The sequence below is a fragment of the Bos indicus x Bos taurus genome, chromosome 16, assembly GCF_003369695.1.
Source record: "Bos indicus x Bos taurus breed Angus x Brahman F1 hybrid chromosome 16, Bos_hybrid_MaternalHap_v2.0, whole genome shotgun sequence".
Taxonomy (NCBI): domain Eukaryota; kingdom Metazoa; phylum Chordata; class Mammalia; order Artiodactyla; family Bovidae; genus Bos; species Bos indicus x Bos taurus.
In genome coordinates, this window is record NC_040091.1 from 19083523 (window position 1) to 19101923 (window position 18401).

At 35.0% G+C, this 18401-nt stretch overlaps 1 protein-coding gene across 1 annotated transcript in view; it reads right to left on the reverse strand.

The window, feature by feature from the left end:
* Window positions 1-18401, reverse strand: part of USH2A (usherin) — a 938899-nt gene that overhangs the window by 858575 nt on the left and 61923 nt on the right. Inside the window, exon 3 of the mRNA XM_027564435.1 lies at window positions 15426-15558. Coding sequence (XP_027420236.1) covers window positions 15426-15558 — 133 coding nt within the window. The remainder of the gene's footprint in view (window positions 1-15425; window positions 15559-18401) is intronic.

Consider the following 18401-nt stretch of genomic DNA (forward strand, 5'->3'; position numbering starts at 1 on the left):
TCAATTATATCTTAGTAAAACTGGAAGAAACAAAATCAAATATAATAGTGAATGAAAAAAGAAGAAACAGATATTCTTAATATGGCTATAATAAAAAAGAAGATTTATTTAGTTTAAAAAAGTTATTTTCCACAAAGAAAATCCAGGATCCATGTTTTTACTAAATTCTTATAAACATTTCTTTTTTTATTCTTTTTTTTTTTTTAATTTATTTATCTTAATTGGAGAAGAGAAACAATGGGGACTTCCCTGGTAGTCCAGTGGCTGAGGTGCCACATTCCCAATGCAAAGGGTCCTGGTTCGATCCCCAGTTGAGGAACTAGATCCCTGATACTGCAGCTGAAAGATTCCCCAAGTTACAACTAAGACCCAGTGCAGTCAAATAAATAAAGAGGAAAAATGTCAAGCCTTCACAAGCTCTTCCAAAAAATATAAAAGGTAAAAACACTTCACGTTGAGGTTTGACAGAAAACAACAGAATTCTGTAAAGCAATTATCCTTCAACAAAAAATAAATAAATTAAAAAAAAAAAAGCACTTCCCAAATAATTCTATGAAGTTATCTTACCCTGAGAACAAACCCAATAAAGACTATACAAGTAAAGAAAGTTACAGATCAATGTCTTACGAATATATATCTTCAAAAAAAAATACTATTAAACCAAATTCAACAACATAAATACAGGATTATACACCACAAGCAACTGGGATTTCTCCCAGAGATTCAAGGCTCATTCTACATATGAAAACTAAATAATGCACAATCTGATAGAATAAAGGACAAAACACAAATGATTATCTCCTTAGACGTAGAAAAAGGCCTTTGTCAAATGCCAACATTTGCATTATAAAAACAGTAAACCCTGAAAAAGAGAGAAATTCTTCATATAAGAAAGGGATTTTAGAAAAATCCATAGCTAACATCATATTCGAAGGTACAAGACTACTTGTCTGCCATGTCCAATATCCACATTTGCCACTTGTAGTATATATTGTTCTGTAGGTAATTAACCAGGGCAATTAAGCAGGGAAAAGAAAGGGTTTCCAATTATCAAGGAAGAAGTAAAACAAATGTGTACCACGAGAAACATACGTTAAATGTGAAATTTCATAAATTTTAAGAAGAAAATTATCAGCATGGAAACAAATAAATAATGTATGCTTTTATTCATAAAATGGAATATTAATAAAGCATGCAAAATGAATGAATCAGACTTAAAAATTAAAAATACTCAAAAACAAATTTTACAGTTGCTTTCCAAGGTGAAATTTTACAGTTGTTTCCCAAGGTGAAGCAACTTTTATAAATTTTAACATGAAGATAATAGTATGTATTGTATTATTTAAGTATACTTATATACTCCAGTACTCTTGCCTGGAAAATCCCATGGACAGAGGAGCCTGGGAGACTATAGTCCATGGGGTCGCGAAGAGTCAGACATGACTGAGCGACTTCATTTTCACTTTTATGCATTGGAGAAGGAAATGGCAACCCACTCCAGTGTTCTTGCCTGGAAAATCCCAGGGACAGAGGAGCCTGGTGGGCTGCCATCTATGGAGTCGCACAGAGTCGGACACGACTGACGTGACTTACCAGCAGCAGCAGCATATACATATTAACTTAAGGTTGAAATAGTTAATATTTGACAATCTTTAGTCTATAAAACTGGCAATTATACAAGGTATAAAAAATCTCATAAGGTATAAAAATGACACAAGAATAATAAATGTGAATACAGAATGGGAGAGAGGGTTAAGAACCTTTTGATATTTCAAGGCCATAAATGACCATTACCTAGAAAACTCACTGGCATAACAACAATTTCTATTTTAGAAAGTTAGATGTTAATAAACATGCTAAAGTCAAATGAGGAGAAGGCAATGGCACCCCACTCCGGTACTCTTGACTGGAAAATCCCATGGACGGAGGAGCCTGGTAGGCTGCAGTCCATGGGGTTGCTAAGAGTTGGACACAACTGAGCAACTTCCCTTTCACTTTTCACTTTCATGCATTGGAGAAGGAAATGGCAACCCACTCCAGTGTTCTTGGCTGGAGAATCCCAAGGACGGGGGAGCCTGGTCGGCTGCCATCTATGGGGTCGCACAGAGTCGGACACGACTGAAGCAACTTAGCAAAGTCAAATGAATGGAAATAGCAACAAGTTATTAAGACTAGATCTGTCCTTGTGAACCAAAACAATTTTAGAATTAGAACTGGAAGTATAATTATCGGCACTGCTGCTAAGTCACTTCAGTCGTGTCCGACTCTGTGAGACCCCATAGACGGCAGCCCACCAGGTTCCCCCATCCCTGGGATTCTCCAGGCAAGAACACTGGAGTGGGTTGCCATTTCCTTCTCCAATGCATGAAAGTGAAAAGTGAAAGTGAAGTCGCTCAGTCATGTCTGACCCTCAGCGACCCCATGGCCTGCAGCCTACCAGGCTCCTCCGTCCATGGGATTTTCCAGGCAAGAGTACTGGAGTGGGGTGCCATTGCCTTCTCCAAATGATTGGCACAGTTGCCTTTAAATAGAGATACCCACTCACGGGCTAAAAGAAAGATAATTACTGTGAATTTTTATTTAAAAAAAAAACCTAGTATGATATCATACTGAGAATCTTCACTTCTGAAAATAACAAAGCTTAAAGACTGAGCATTTTGACAATACCATTAATAGATTCACATATGTAAGAAAAAACCTGCCAATGTAATAGAACAAAAATAAATAAATCTGTGTCCATTCTACAAAGACTTAGATAACCTCCTTTCCTCATTTCTATCAAAAGTTCTAATTGAAATTAAAATTATGCATGATGGGGGTCAGATTAATTACCTAATTTCTATTTACTTCAGTGTGACACAAAAGAAAACATTGTACTCTGAATCCAACTATAAAAGCAAATCAGAAAAAATCTAGAACTTCAAAAATGATGGCTCTAGAACAGAGAGTCAAAGAAGCTTGCTCATTTATTTTTTTCATGCTCACAATGGTAAGGGCTTTATGCCAGAAAATTTAGAATGCATTTTGTGTTTCTATTATTGTTAATGTTGCTTTTAGGTAGTAGTAACAAAAAGATAAGAATATACTCCAGCTGTCATGGAACCATAAGAAAGAAAATAAAGATTTAAATAAAATATCATTGCAGACAACAATAACAAAAAAAACAAGCATTCAATATAGAGTCAGATATGATTAATATATGTGTATTATACAATTACACAATATATACACTATAATAAAATTCCTTGATTGAGGAAAATTTGAAAATTCACCTCTAGAAGTGGTAGCTAAAATCAGTGAAAGGCAAGGTGTTATCCTGAACAAGTAACAGATGACTACAAAATATTCAAATTAATCATCAACCCCTAGAAGGTAAAAGTTTGAGCTGAATGAAGAAATAACCAATGGTTCAAGTGTTGTAAGACAGAAACTGCTTCACAAAATCAAGAAACAGAAAAAGGCCACTAATGAGTTGAGATAATCTAACAAGGATTCAGAATCCTCAAAAAATTTCAGTGTTAAATATTGGCAGTGAATAGATTTCAGGAAGACCAAAGAAAACTTATGTAAAAAGCCAAAAATCTCCAGAAAAATTTTGAAGAGGTAACAAATAAGGTCAATTCCCAAATGCTACCAAAATAATCTTTGGGGCCAAGTAATAGGTACCTCCCTTGATCAGAATGCCAGAGATCAGCCATGGTTAACAACCAAGAGAGGTGCAGAGTTAAGCAAAGAGGTGGTCAAAGAAAGAAAATGTGCTATCAAGTGTTACAGTAAGAGTTGGATTTCCACCTGTGCTTCAGGTATAGAAAGTTGAAACCATCACTTTAGATCAAACAACCAAAGTAAGTCAGATAAGCTCTAAAATCATTTCTTAAACCATCAGAAAGTAGAGAAGACAGAGAAATTTGAATAAATTCTAAAAAGTAAACAAGCCTTACACAGAAGAGTTGAGACCCACAGCTGTTCTCATCCCTAACAGAAAAGTGAGAGGTAGCAGAAATCAGTTATAGAATAAGAAGACAGCAGTCCCTACTAGCACCAGAGGGAGTCTACATCCATCCTAATTCTGTCATCAAACATCTGAAACCAGCGGTGAACTAAATTATATTACAGCTGAAATAAAGCTCAAATCCACATCAACTTCAAATAAGTTTGATGCTGCTCTCCTCCTTTCCTCCTCCCACCCACTGCCAACACACACACTCCAGAGGCCTAATAGAACCAGAAGTGCTCTTTTCTCTGGAGGTAACTATTATTCACCTAGCTTTCCTGATGGCTCAGATGGTAAAGAATCCGGCTGCAATGCAGGAGATACGGGTTCAGTACCTGGGTCGGGATGATTCCCTGGAGTAGGAAATGGTAACTCACTCCAGGATTCTTATCTGGAGAATTCCACAGACAGAGGAGCCTGGTGGGCTACAGTCCATGGGGTCACAAAGAGTCAGCTGACTGAACAACTAACACACACAAACACACTTCTATCTCTTTCATTCCCTTACACAAAATGTCTGGCACACAATAAAAACATTTTAAGACACATGAAACAGCAAGAAAACATTGTGCATCACAAAGAAAGGAAAAAAAAGTCAAGACATGGCTCAGATGTTCCATAAAATTCTAGTCGTTCAGTCGCGTCCTACTCTTTGTGATGCTGTGGACTATACAGTCCATGGAATTCTCCAGGCCAGAATACTGGAGTGGGTAGACTTTCCCTTCTCCAGAAGATCTTCCCAACTCAGGGGTCAAACTCAGGTCTCCCACATTGCAGGCAGATTCTTTACTAGCTGAGCCACAAGGGAAGGCTTAGATGTTGGAATGATCCAAATATCTAAGGCAAAAAATACCAAAAGATCTAGTGGAAATGGTGACAATATGTGTGAAAAGATGAGGGAATATGATGAGCAGACAGATGGAACCTACAAACGAGTTACCAAATGGAAATTCTAGAGATGAAAAGTTTGTTATTAAAAAATGAAGAATTTTCTAGATAAGCTTAAGAGCAGCCTAGATACAAACAAGAAATTAATAATCAGTGACTACTAAGACAAATCAATATATAGTATCCAAAGAGAAATGCTAAGAATAAAAAAGAGTATGTTAAAAAAAAAAGCAAACAAAAACGTGCCCTACATCTGTGGAATACTATCCGTGCTCTGACATAAACATAATTGAAGTCCTAGAGTAAGAGGAGAAAGAATGTGGAATGGAAAAAAAAGAAGAAAGAAAAGTTTAGAGACAGAATTATCAGAACTTCCAAAAGTAGTGAAAATATCAATTTACATAAGCAAGAATCTGAGCAAATCTCAACTAGGATGAATACTATGAAAACTACATCCAGGCAGTTTAATTAAACTATTAAAATCAAAGAGAAAATTTTCAGCAACAATAAAAAAATGGCATATACCCTACAAAGGAATATTAATATGAATGATGGCTGATAACTCATCAAAAATAATGAAGGCAGGAAGACAGTGAAACAACAATCTTTAAACTGCTAAAAAATTATCATTAACAATGTAAAACTCTATATCCAGTGAAAATATCTTTCAAAAGTAAAAACAAATTAAAGACATTTTTCATAAAGCTGAGAGAATTTGTTCCCACTGGCCAAACTATAAACAATGAAGAAGGAAGTCCTTCAGGCTGAAAAGAAATAACACCAGATAGACTTCAGGATTTGCAAAAAAAAAAAACAACACAATGAAGAGTACCAGAGAGGACTAATCTTTGAAGAGAGAAAGAACTTATTTTGTGGAGCTTACCTACACAAAATATAGGCGTTTTAAACATATTGTACATCACTGTCCTAAATTAAAATTTTTTCTTACTCACCCTAGGAAAATTTTGATTTTGAGCCAAAAATTGAATGTCGGCCAGGACCATTATTTTAAAATACTTAAATTTCACAAAGTCAGTAAGAGTAATACCTAAATTATTATAACATTAATATTTATAATAGCAAATTTTCATTGGATAACAAACATAAACCAAGTATATATTATTTAAAAGTTTTACAGTTGCTTTGAAAACTATATCAAAAACATGTTATAGATGAACAAACAAATTAGGAAACTGGATGGGGAAGTTAAATTTTTTGCCAAAGTCACTTGTCTTTTAAGAAGCAAAGCCAGATTCAAACCAAAAACAAGTACCTTGCTTCTCAGGCACTAATTATTATAGCAATAATAATTTCTATGTACAGAGAGTTCAATATCCAGTGCAAATTTGCATTTCCTCAACCCATGTTAAAGATTATACTTTATGCTCATTCATTTTTCATATTATAACACATCATGAATGTGTTGCCAAGTCTTGACCAACTGACATTTCATTTCTCTTAATAATATACACTTTTCCATTGGAGACATAAATTATCATTTATTTTAATCCATTATCTTTTGAAGTTTCTAACTGGTTCCAATTATTTGCTACCTTAAGTAATTCTACAATTAACATTTCATGTACATATTTAAAGCCTTATTTAATCATATTCTTGAGAGATATGTCCTGGGAGGAGAACACTTGGATGACACAGCTTTCATATTTTTACTTTTCGTAGCTTGCCAGGTTATCGCAAACTATTTCCAACCCTAGTATTCTCTTTTTTATTCCCAGCCAAACTATATACAAAATGATAAGCACTGTTTGAATTTTAAATTCTCAGTCAGATGCTTCAATATTTTTGCTTTACTAATTCTGGCCAGGATATCATGCTAATAAAAATCTTCAATATGCCAGGATTATGAAAACATTTCCTTTTACTGTCCTCTACTATCTCATGATTATACATTTCACATTTAAATTTTAATTCATCTGCAGTTTTTATTTAATTATGATTGCAAGGTACACATTTAAATTATATTTTTATTTTTGTAACATAGTTGGCCACTTGTCCTAATAGCATTGCTAGATATCTCTTCCGCAATGCTCTGAAACTCCTTCATCCTTAATTAAACTCCTCTACAGCATTATATGGGCTTTCCTGGTGGCTCAGATGGTAAAGAGTCTTCCTGCAATGTGGGAGAGTCAGGTTCAATCCCTAGGTTAGAAAGATTCCCTGGAGAAGGGAATGGCCACCCATTCCAGTATTCTTGCCTGGAGAATTCTATGGACAGACGAGCCTGGCGGGTATAAACCAAAGGAGTCACAAAGAGTCAGACATGACTGAGCGACTAACACTTGTTTGTTTTTTTAATACCTTTATAGATCTTGTTCCTATAGTCTATTTCCATTCCATTTACCTGTCTCAATTCATCAATTTCTACATTTTTCTATTTCTTTACTTTTTACCTAATTAAAAACAAGAATTCTCTCAGAAAAATTTTAGTATTATCTCCAGCTAAACTAAAAGGAAAACTGGCTTTCCATACATAGCTGAAGTTAGAAATGTTATTGATAACCTTTGGGACAATAGTAGAAATAAAAATACTATTCCAACTCCAGAAAGAACAAGCAAGTGAATGAAGATACAATGCCTAGAAAACATGGAATGCAAGGGAAGTTGGCATTAGCATTAGGTGATCATCTTTTTCTTCCTTGTATATTTGCTTTCACAGCTACACAACGGAAGTTCCCTGATTCCTTAATGACCAGTTATCTTAAGAAAGTAATGTAGAGAAACCAACATTTAAAAGGAAATTAGAACTCTGTTGATAAGAGTTCAGAAATTACTCTGAAATACTTTGATTCATGAGATTTTTTACTTTTATATCCAAAATTTGCAGGGCTATTGTAGTTTATCACCACAGTGACTTTAGAGACTGTTTATAATTACATGTCTGTTACCACAGCTCCTCTTCATTTTCTGCCCAACTGAAGGAATTAAAATAAATATATGACTGGAACTAATGGTACTTAAAAAGGAACTGACACATTGGTTGATATGGAAGGTCTAAGCTGTTTCTATTTGTATATTTAAAAACCAGCCAGAGCAAATCAGATGACTGAGCACACACACTCACACACATCCCATTAATACAGATACAGAACCCAGGAAACAATATTCATATGGTCCATTGGCTAATTTCCTAGGGGAGGCAAAGACAAGGCCCACAGCAACAGAAAGTGTCATTGGCATCCTACAATATTTTTCTAGAAAGTTATGCTAGTTGGAGATGAGACTCAAAGAAAAGGCTTTCTAGCAGCCAACACTCACGTGAAGCTGTTGCTTCCTGAGTACAGAAACAAGGAAACGAGGTAAGCCTAACCAGAGAAAGAAAGAAAAGCCATCTTGATTTCCTGTAGACCTTCGTTTGATATGCCTGCGATTGAGGCAGATCTGTTCCAAAGCAGAGACAGCCGGCCCAGTACTGCATGACAGCACCTTTAATTCAGCTTACGGTAATCTCTTGCACAATTACCTCTCCTGAATGAAACCATCTTGGATGTAGACAAAAGTATGGAGGACAGTGACTTAATTTTTTGATTAAAAAAAGGAGCACGGGAGAGAAAGAAAATGATTTATAATAAGTCCGTGGGAACATTCTGTACCTATCTCTTTTCTGATTAGAGAGGTGGCATGGAGCCTGGCTCATTAGGCAGAAGTAATGAGCCAGTCTACCTGCCATCTCTAATTAGAGAAAAGATACAGTAGGTACAACCATACCTAGAAATTGATGGGAAAAAAGATAAAAATTATTTTTAAATATCTTTGCCTCCTGTAGCTCTCCAATGCCAAAACTTAAGGAGGAAAACTATATTAAAAACTAAGTAACACTGGAAATAAATGCTTTTCCAATTATGTGCTTTCTAATCAGAAGTCAAATTTCTTTTTTTGCAGTTTAAAAACAAACATCATATTCAGCCCACACTGTCCTTTGGAATCATTAATTCAGCATTTAGTATATTGAAATAGAATAGAAGCAAGTCATTTCAACCCCACAGTGCAGAGTGGACAAATTTATGGCACTATCGAATACTTTGAGCAACATTTGGTGCAATAAAACACTTTTAGAAGTGCTAATGGGAATTAAATATTGAAATAAGGCTCACAAGATTTAATGTGTTATTAAGAATTTCTGCATGCAGAGTACTTTATAAAATTTCTCAATAATACTAATTACTCAAATCAAGTTTCTAAATATATAGGTTTCTTAAAATGCTACTTCTTTACGGAAGTTTAGCTTGATCTAAGAGAATATATAAATTAAAATAATAGAGTCATTTATAGACATTTTCCTTTGGATCTCTCAACAATTCTATGGAAAGTAATTGCTATGTCTACTTCACAATAAGAAAATAGATATTCAATGAGGTTAATAATAGCTACCACTTATTAAAATTTACTATATGACAAGAAATATATTCTACATATACACTAACATATATAATTCTTATAATATCCCTATAAAATATTTATTAAAATATAAAATTTAACAGATTAGAAACTTTAAAGGAATATATCTTTAGATCAAAGGTAAACAAATGGATTGAATTCAACCCTAAATTTGTTTGGCACCAGAGCTTGGAAATTTAACCAGTGTTTTAGAGTGTATTTTGAATATTTAAATATCTATATATATATACACACATTTTCCCATAATTAAATAACTATATAAATCAGGTCATGGGGGAAAATTAACATTTTGCATTATTTCAAAGTTAATAATAACAACACCTATAAATATCTATGTGACAACTCCATGACCAGTTAGGCATTTACTGCAAACATTTGAAAAGATTTGAGTGCCTGCTATGTATAAATGATAGGACTGTATAACTATCAGAATTTAAATTTAGCAAGGTCATTGATTTCGGTGTTGACCATCTGGTAATGTCCACGTAGAGTCTTCCCTTGTGTTGTTGTAAGAAGGTGTTTGCGATAACCAGTGCGTTCTCTTGGCAAAACTCTATTATTAGCCTTTGCCCTGCTTCATTCCTTACTCCAAGGCCAAATTTGCCTGTTACTCCAGGTGTTTCTTGACTTCCTACTTTTGCATTCCAATCCCCTATAATGAAAAGGACATCTTTTTGGGGTGTTAGTTCTAGAAGGTCTTGTAGGTCTTCATAGAACTGTTCAACTTCAGCTTCTTCAGTGTTACTGGTTGGGGCATAGGCTTGGATTACTGTGATATTGAATGGTTTGCCTTGGAAACAAACAGAGATCATTCTGTCATTTTTGAGACTGCATCCAAGTACTGCATTTCAGACTCTTGTTGACCATGATGGCTACTCCATTTCTTCTAAGGGATTCCTGCCCACAGTAGTAGATATAATGGTCATCTGAGTTAAATTCACCCATTCCAGTCCATCTTAGTTCACTAATTCCTAGAATGTTGACATTCACTCTTGCCATCTCCTGTTTGACGACTTCCAATTTGCCTTAATTCAGGGACCTGATATTCCAGGTTCCTATGCAATATTGCTCTTTACAGCATCGGACCTTGCTTCTATCACCACTCCCATCCACAACTGGGTATTGTTTTTGCTTTGGCTCCATCCCTTCATTCTTTCTAGAGTTATTTCTCCACTGATCTCCAGTAGCATATTGGGCATCTACTGACCTGGGGAGTTTCCCTTTCAGTATGACACCACCCTTATGTCAGAAATGGCAAAGTAATTTTAGAATTTGTAATTAAGGAAATGGCAATTCACTCCAGCACTCTTGCCTGGAAAATGCCATGGACAGAGGAGCCTGACAGGCTACAGTCCATGGGGTTGCAAAGAGTTGGACACTACTGAGCAACTACACTAACTTCACTTATGTCAGAAAGTGAAGAGGAACTAAAAAGCCTGTTGATGAAAGTGAAAGAGGAGAGTGAAAAAGTTGGCTTAAAGCTCAACATTCAGAAAACTAAGATCATGGCATCTGGTCCCATCACTTCACGGCAGATAGATGGGGGAACAGTGGAAACACTGTCAGGCTTTATTTTGGGGGGCTCCAAAATCACTGCAGATGGTGACTGCAGCCATGAAATTAAAAGACGCTTACTCCATGGAAGGAAAGTTATGACCAACCTAGACAGCATATTGAAAAGCAGAGACGTGACTTTGCCAACAAAGATCCGTCTAGTCAAGGCTATGTATGGGTGTGAGAGTTGAACTGTGAAGAAAGCTGAGCACTGAAGAATTGATGCTTTTGAACTGTGGTGTTGGAGAAGACTCTTGAGAGTCCCTTGGACTGCAAGGAGATCCAATCAGTCCATCCTAAAGGAGACCAGTCCTGGGTGTTCATCGGAAGGACTGGTGCTGAAGCTGAAACTCCAATACTTTGGCCACCTCATGTGAAGAGTTGACTCATTGGAAAAGACCCTGATGCTGGGAGGGATTGGGGGCAGGAGGAGAAGGGGACAACAAAAGATGAGGTGGTTGGATGGCATCACCAACTCGATGGACACGAGTTTGAGTGAACTCCGGGAGTTGGTGATAGACAGGGAGGCCTGGTGTGCTGTGATTCATGGAGTCGCAAAGAGTCAGACACGACTGAGCAACTGAACTGCACTGAACTGAAGGTCACTGAACTTAACGTCGATATAAAAATTGATGCTAATTTTATATAATAGAAATAAAACTAGAGAATAAAGTTCCAAAACAGTATTAAGTGAAACTGAATCTTTAAAAAAAAAAGGACAAAAAAACACACAGGACTAAGTCCTACAAATATGAATGAGACCACTATACAGAAAACTAAAAACATTGCTGGGAGAAATTAAGGAATATATGCTGCTCGTGGATTGGAGGACTTGATATTCTCTATATATCTATTCTTGCAAAAATTGAGTTAAGGATTTAAACTCCCACAAAATTTTTGTGAAAATTGAAAAAACTCCTTCTAAAATTCATATAATAACCAAGACAATCTTGAAAGATTAAAAAAAAATTGGAGAAATTAAATCCTTCTAGACAGTAAGACTCTTCTGAAGCTACAAAAATGAAAACTAAATGTTTTAACTATATGTATGGGCAAACAGATCACTGAAACAAAATAGGGAGCTCAGGAACTCACTTCTTCATGTAACAGGGATGTAATTTGTGACAAAGCTGCCATTGCAAAGTAGTGGAGAAGTGACGAAAATGTTTCAGGGTTAATTAAAATTCCAGGTGGGGAAAAAAATAGAATCTTGACTCCTACTTCATACTATACCCAAAAATCAATCCCAGATAGAATGTCAATCTAAATTTGAGAGGCAAAATAATATCACTTTTAAAATAAAGCACAGGAGAACATCTTTAGAGATTTTGGGTATTCTCCTACACTTTATACTTTCAGGGTTTGCAAAGATATTCTAAACATCACATAAAAAGTATTAAGTTTAAAATAAACATAAATTAGACTTCACTGAAATTAAGAACTTCTGTTGATCAAAGGAAACTGATAGTATAAGTTGTAATTCAGAAGGTTATATTTGAAGTCCATTTATCTCTCAAAGAATTCAAATTCAAAATATTGAATTCCTATAAGTTATAAAAAAGACAAGCCTTCCAACTAAAAATTAGCAGAAACTTATATAGGTAGTTCACAAAAGAGCATAACCACGGCCAAGAAGCACATGAAAATGTTCTCAATACCATCAATCATCAGAAAATGCACCATAAAGCCACCAGAATGGCAAACAACAATAATGTATGATATTATTAAGTGTTGGTAAGGACATGGAACACCAACATTCTCAAACATCTTTGGTTAAAATACCCACTTTGAAAAAGTAAAGAAGTATTTTCTAAAGCTTAAAGAAATAGCAGCACACTATAGAGATATATCTTATTGGTGCTTAGAAAAGAATTCATACACAAGAGTACTCACTTGCATGATTTAAAGCGCTTGAACATTCAAGAACAGCCAACACTAATTTATGCTGATAGAGGTCTCTACTGACACTATTCTTTGTTTCCCTTTAGAGTTGGTATTCACCAGGAGTGTGTGAAATCCAGGAAATGTTTGATAACTTTTTCTGGATGAGAATTATGCAAGTATATATACAGATTAAAAATTCATAAAGCTATATCCGTTAATATTCGTGTATTATGTTGCATGAATGTTTTTGCCTTGACTAAAATATAAGAGAATATTTTTTAATTTCTATAATGAAAAGTTCTGACTATCTAAAAGCTAGAAAAAATGTGTAACATAATATTATTAACATTAATGAGCTTTTACAAATAGATTTTCCAGAGTATAAATATGAATATACAATATCAATAAGGAATTCACAAATGACATGCAAATTATCCAGACATATGTGGGAAGCTACTTAATCTCACTAATGGCGAATAATTCTAAGGCAGGGTCCAAAAATACTTTCCGGTGAGAGGAACAGCAAAAATGAAAAAAAAAAAAGGATTATTTGTCAGGTTAGTTAGTGTTTAAGACAAATAGTTACTTATATTTTTAAATAAGCCTGTAAATTTTCACAACCTTATGAGGTAATGAGGTAATCTGTCGTTATGCTTTAGGGCAATCATTCCCATATGTATTAAAATATAAAATGACCATTTCAATCTAACTTCTATCAACTTAGGTTAGCAAAATAATTATAATTAACAACAGCATTGCATATTAATATAGTTTCGTATACACAAGACCCAGTTATTCATTCATTCATTCAACAAATATGGAACAACTACTGAGTACCAGATGCTGGAAAAACAGTACTGTTTTCTATGACACAGCCTCATTTGATCCTCACCATGAAACTGTAATATCATCACCATCATGATTTTAAATTCAAGATAACTATAGTTTAGAGACATAAAGTTATTTCAAGTCACATGGCTAGTAAGCAGAGAGATGGGACTTGAAAACTGACACCAAAGGAAAAGGTCTTAAGGAACTGCACAGACAATTGCTCAAATGCAATATATATGTGTATGCATAATAGATATAGACACAAATACAATATATAAATACATACATATATATTTTGTGTTTTTGTTCAGATAACTGCTAATAATTTTGAAATAGTAGACGTAATCTACATGTAAATTAATAAGATTGTGTTTAAAAAGTTTTGGTTACATCTATACAACTGTGCACAATGCAGTCATTTTAAATGAGAAGGCATATTAACTGTTTCTCATAACATTTGGAGGGGAAGTATTTATTTTTAGAGGGCTCAGAGAAAGCATATGTATGATAATTTCATTTTTGGAAAATTATTATATTTATAACCATATCTCTAGCTATATGTACAAAAATGGTGGAAGGTTATAACAAAATTAACTATCTCTATCTATAAAGGTCAAAATAAGGAAAATCCTTCCTATTTTGTAGAGTTTAATGCTGTTTAGTTTTTCTTATAATGATCATTCACTGTTTAATAATATAAAGCAATTAATATTACCATTTTTAAGTATAGGCAATTTTGTAGACCAGTGTGCTAGTTACTACAAGAGAATTCTAAATTCAGCTTCTGTTCTTTTCAGGATATGCCACTATCTTCTTAAAACTATCTACTCCACCGTACAAAAGAATGAAATAATGTCACTTGCAGCAATGTCAGTGCAACTAGAGTATCTGAAGTAATCAGAGAAAGACAAATGCCATAAAATATCACGTATACGTGGGATCTAAAATTTAACACAAATGAACCTATCTATGAAACAGAAACAAAATCAGAAACACAGAAAACAGACTGTGGTTGCCAAGCGGGAGGGGAACAGGACAGAGGTGGATTGGGAATCTAGGGTTAGCAGATGCAAACTGGTATATATAGAATGGATAAATGACAAGATTCTACTGTATAGCAAAGGGAAAGATATTCAATATCCTATGATAACCATAATGGAAAAATATGAAAAAGAATGAATATATATATATGTAACTGAGTCACTCTGCTGTAGAACAGAAATTAATACAAGACTGTAACTCAACTTTACTTCGATAAAAATACATTTTAAAAATATAGTTTATTACATATTGTTCTTACTTTGAAAAAATAATGATAAAGACATTTTAAAGATTCTCTGATATAGTGGGTTAAATAATGGCCTCCAACAAGTAAGACTACCTGCAATTGTGACTTTATTTGGAAAGAAAATCTTTGCAGATGTAATTAAGGATGTCGAGATGAGAAAATACTGGATTAGGCTGGGACCTAAATCTGATCACAAGTGTCTTTAAAAGAGACAAGAAGGGGAGAAGGCCAGGTGAAGATGGAGGCAAAGACTGAAGTTATATATTAATAGCTACAAGCCAAGGAACACTAAGTATTGCTAGAAGCCACCAGAAAGAGAGAGGCATGAAATGAACTCCCCCTCAGAACTTCCAGAAGAGGCCAACACTGAGCCCTTGATTTCAGATTTCTACGCTCCAGAATCACAGGGGGATGAAATCTGCTTTATTAAACTGTCACCCAATTGGTGCTACTGTATTACAGAAGCCCTAGGAAACAAATACACCTGGGTATTTTAAAATATCTTTGACACATTTTTCAAGGAACAATGTAATTAAATAAAACAAATAATTTTCTGAAATCTAAACTCACCATTTAAGCTCTGTCCTATTTGCATGGTACCAGAGGCAAAATCTGTAATTGAACCACTTAGAGTTCTTGCATCAAAAGCTGCATTATCCTTTTCCAAACCATTGATGAAGAAACTGATTTTTGTCTGGTGTACCTGTAAGAAATTATCACCATTATTAATTGCATAATCTTTTATTTTATAATAACTGCCGTTAGCAAGCTTTCTCAAGTTAACTTCCCACTTCTCCACTTCCTTCCGTTGGAAACACTAGGAATTTATTTTAATGGTCAAATGGTATATCTCGTGTTTTTATATCTAGACATAAACCTAGATATAATAATTCTGTGCTGGATCATACATACCAGGGTATTCAAAGGTTTGCTTAACTGTTTGTCCCATATATTTCACAGCTCTGTCTTCCATGCCTTCATAAGTTGTTCTGGAGACACTGCTTCTTTAGCTACTAGTTAAATTTGTTACAGTCATATTTGGAAATAAACAGAAATGAATGCAAAAGGCAAAAATATTCAAAACCAGATACACTAGAAATGTATTACATATGAATATAATTCAATTTAGGTTGCTAACACAAAGACTCCTTATAAACATTTATTTTCTTGGATGTTGGTATCCAGTTGGTAATTTTCACCTGCACTTCTCCATGCTGCTGCTGCTGCTGCTACTGCTAAGTCACTTCAGTCGTGTCCGACTCTGTGCGACCCCAGAGACGGCAGCCCACCAGGCTCCCCTGTCCCTGGGATTCTCCAGGCAAGAACACTGGAGTGGGTTGCCACTTCCTTCTCCAGTGCATGAAAGTGAAAAGTGAAAGTGAAGTCGCTCAGTCGTGTGCCATGTCCGACTCTTCGCGACCCCATGGACTGCAGCCTACCAGGCTCCTCTGTCCATGGGAGTTTCCAGGCAAGAGTACTGGAGTGGGTAGCCATTGCCTTCTCCATACAGAATAGCAAAAATCTGCTGACCATAGTCTAGGCTAATTAATCAGGTACCCTAACAACCCTCTACACCAGAAGTCAACAAGCTTTTTCTGTAAATAGATAAATATTTTTTATTTGAATACCAAATGATTTGATTTTGTGGTCTAAATGGCTCAGGTCACAACTGTTCAACTCTGCTGTAATAGGAAAGCAGCCACAAACAATATATATATAAATGGGCACAAATGTGTTCCAGCAAAACTTTTATAAAAATACGTGGCCAGCCACGTTTGTACCACGAGCTATAATTTGACTACCCCGGATTATATCATAAAAAGTTACGCAGATTACTTCATTGAGAGAAACGTAATATCTTGTAGTTGAAGGTTAGATGCTAACATCTTAAATAAAAATATCAAAATGAAAGTATATTAAAACAGCCTTTCAAAAATTAATGAAAATAAACAACCACCCTCCAATATTTTTAAATCATGTGAATAATTGCCTTAGGAACTCTTTTCAAAGTCCGCATCTTTAAAAAAAATTACACACACACACTATTGGCAACTATAAAAATTTCTTGGCAATATCAATATATCAGTTCATCAAAAACTTATTCAGTTTGGCTTTTTTCCTCTCTATCCAACCTGCTTTCATTTAAAACCATATTTTTTCCTAAATGCATCAACCCTGTGTTCCATTTGACTTAATTATAAAACAAAGCGTTAACATAAAGACCAAAAATCACACACTAGCTCCTCACGGACCTGGATATATACCCTTCTGCTCCTTTTTTTTTTTTTTTTTTTGCATGCCATTTTTTACAGCCTGTTACTGTCATTTGGTGTTTGACTGTTATCATTATAAAAGATACAGGCTTTTCTACTTTGTTATTTGTAGCATTATCTCATGTTTTACAACATCTCTGCGCAACATGCAGGCACATGAAATATAACTCGTGGAAAGTTCTCGAAGGTATTAATGCATAAAAAAGAATGTGGTTCCATCTCTACTGTCTTTACCCAGCCAAAAGCTGATGAACAGCCAATTTTCCTTTATCACATTAGCGCAGCCATGAGGGAAACACATTTGTTCTAGTCAGCTCCACTAAAGATACTATTACCAATCTAACATATACATGTTTTATATCAGCAGTATTCTCAGAGCATGAGAGAGCCAACAATATATTAACACTAGCATGACAGTTTATTTAAGAAAAGAAAATTGTCTCTGTAGAGGGACAGAAGTTAGAAATGTATGGCTAAAGCTCAGTGTCACTGGTCTAATAAAGGTAATAATTCTTTGGCTTTCTTTATAGCAGGTAACACTCCTGTGACAGTTCTGTCATATCATTCAAATAAAAATGTTGTCTTTTACAAGTTTAAGTGCACCTTTATTTTGAGTCAGATGGAAAGCATGCTTTTGATTTTCTGTATTCACTGTATTATATCTGTAGTCAAGAGTTCGGGACCTTCTTTTCTCTTTTTTTTTTTTTTATCAACTCATCACATATTTACTTAATAGAAGGATTCAGTGTCACTTGCAGTGAATTCCAGAAGAATGTTTTCACTTTCTTGGTACTTAAAAAATGATTAATGATGATCCCAAGTCACTCTTGCCTGGTGTGGCCTCTCCCCCACCCACCACCACCAACTACCTTTCTATAAATAAGATTAAATCATCTTTGGTGTTCTGTATCATGTTTTATATTCCAAGATTCTCTAAACTACTTTGCAATTCAGGTCTGGGGCCCCATCACACTGAAACTGTGACCATGATGGTGGCTCTTTGCCATAGCTCATCCTGATGATCCCCTTGCCAGTTATTTAAGGGAATAGGAATATATACGATGGAATTTCTGATCTGTAAAAAGAAAGCCTTCTGCTCAAGTGAACTTCCTCTCTATCTTTCTCCACCTCTCTGAGGATTAGAGGAGTTTGGACATGTTTATTGGTGTGGCTTGAAGGAATGAATTGGCAAAACTAGTAGCAGCTGTAGAAAAGCTTTACGCCCTCACAAGATCCCCAAAAACATTTCAGAAAGAAGATACAAGGGGGCATG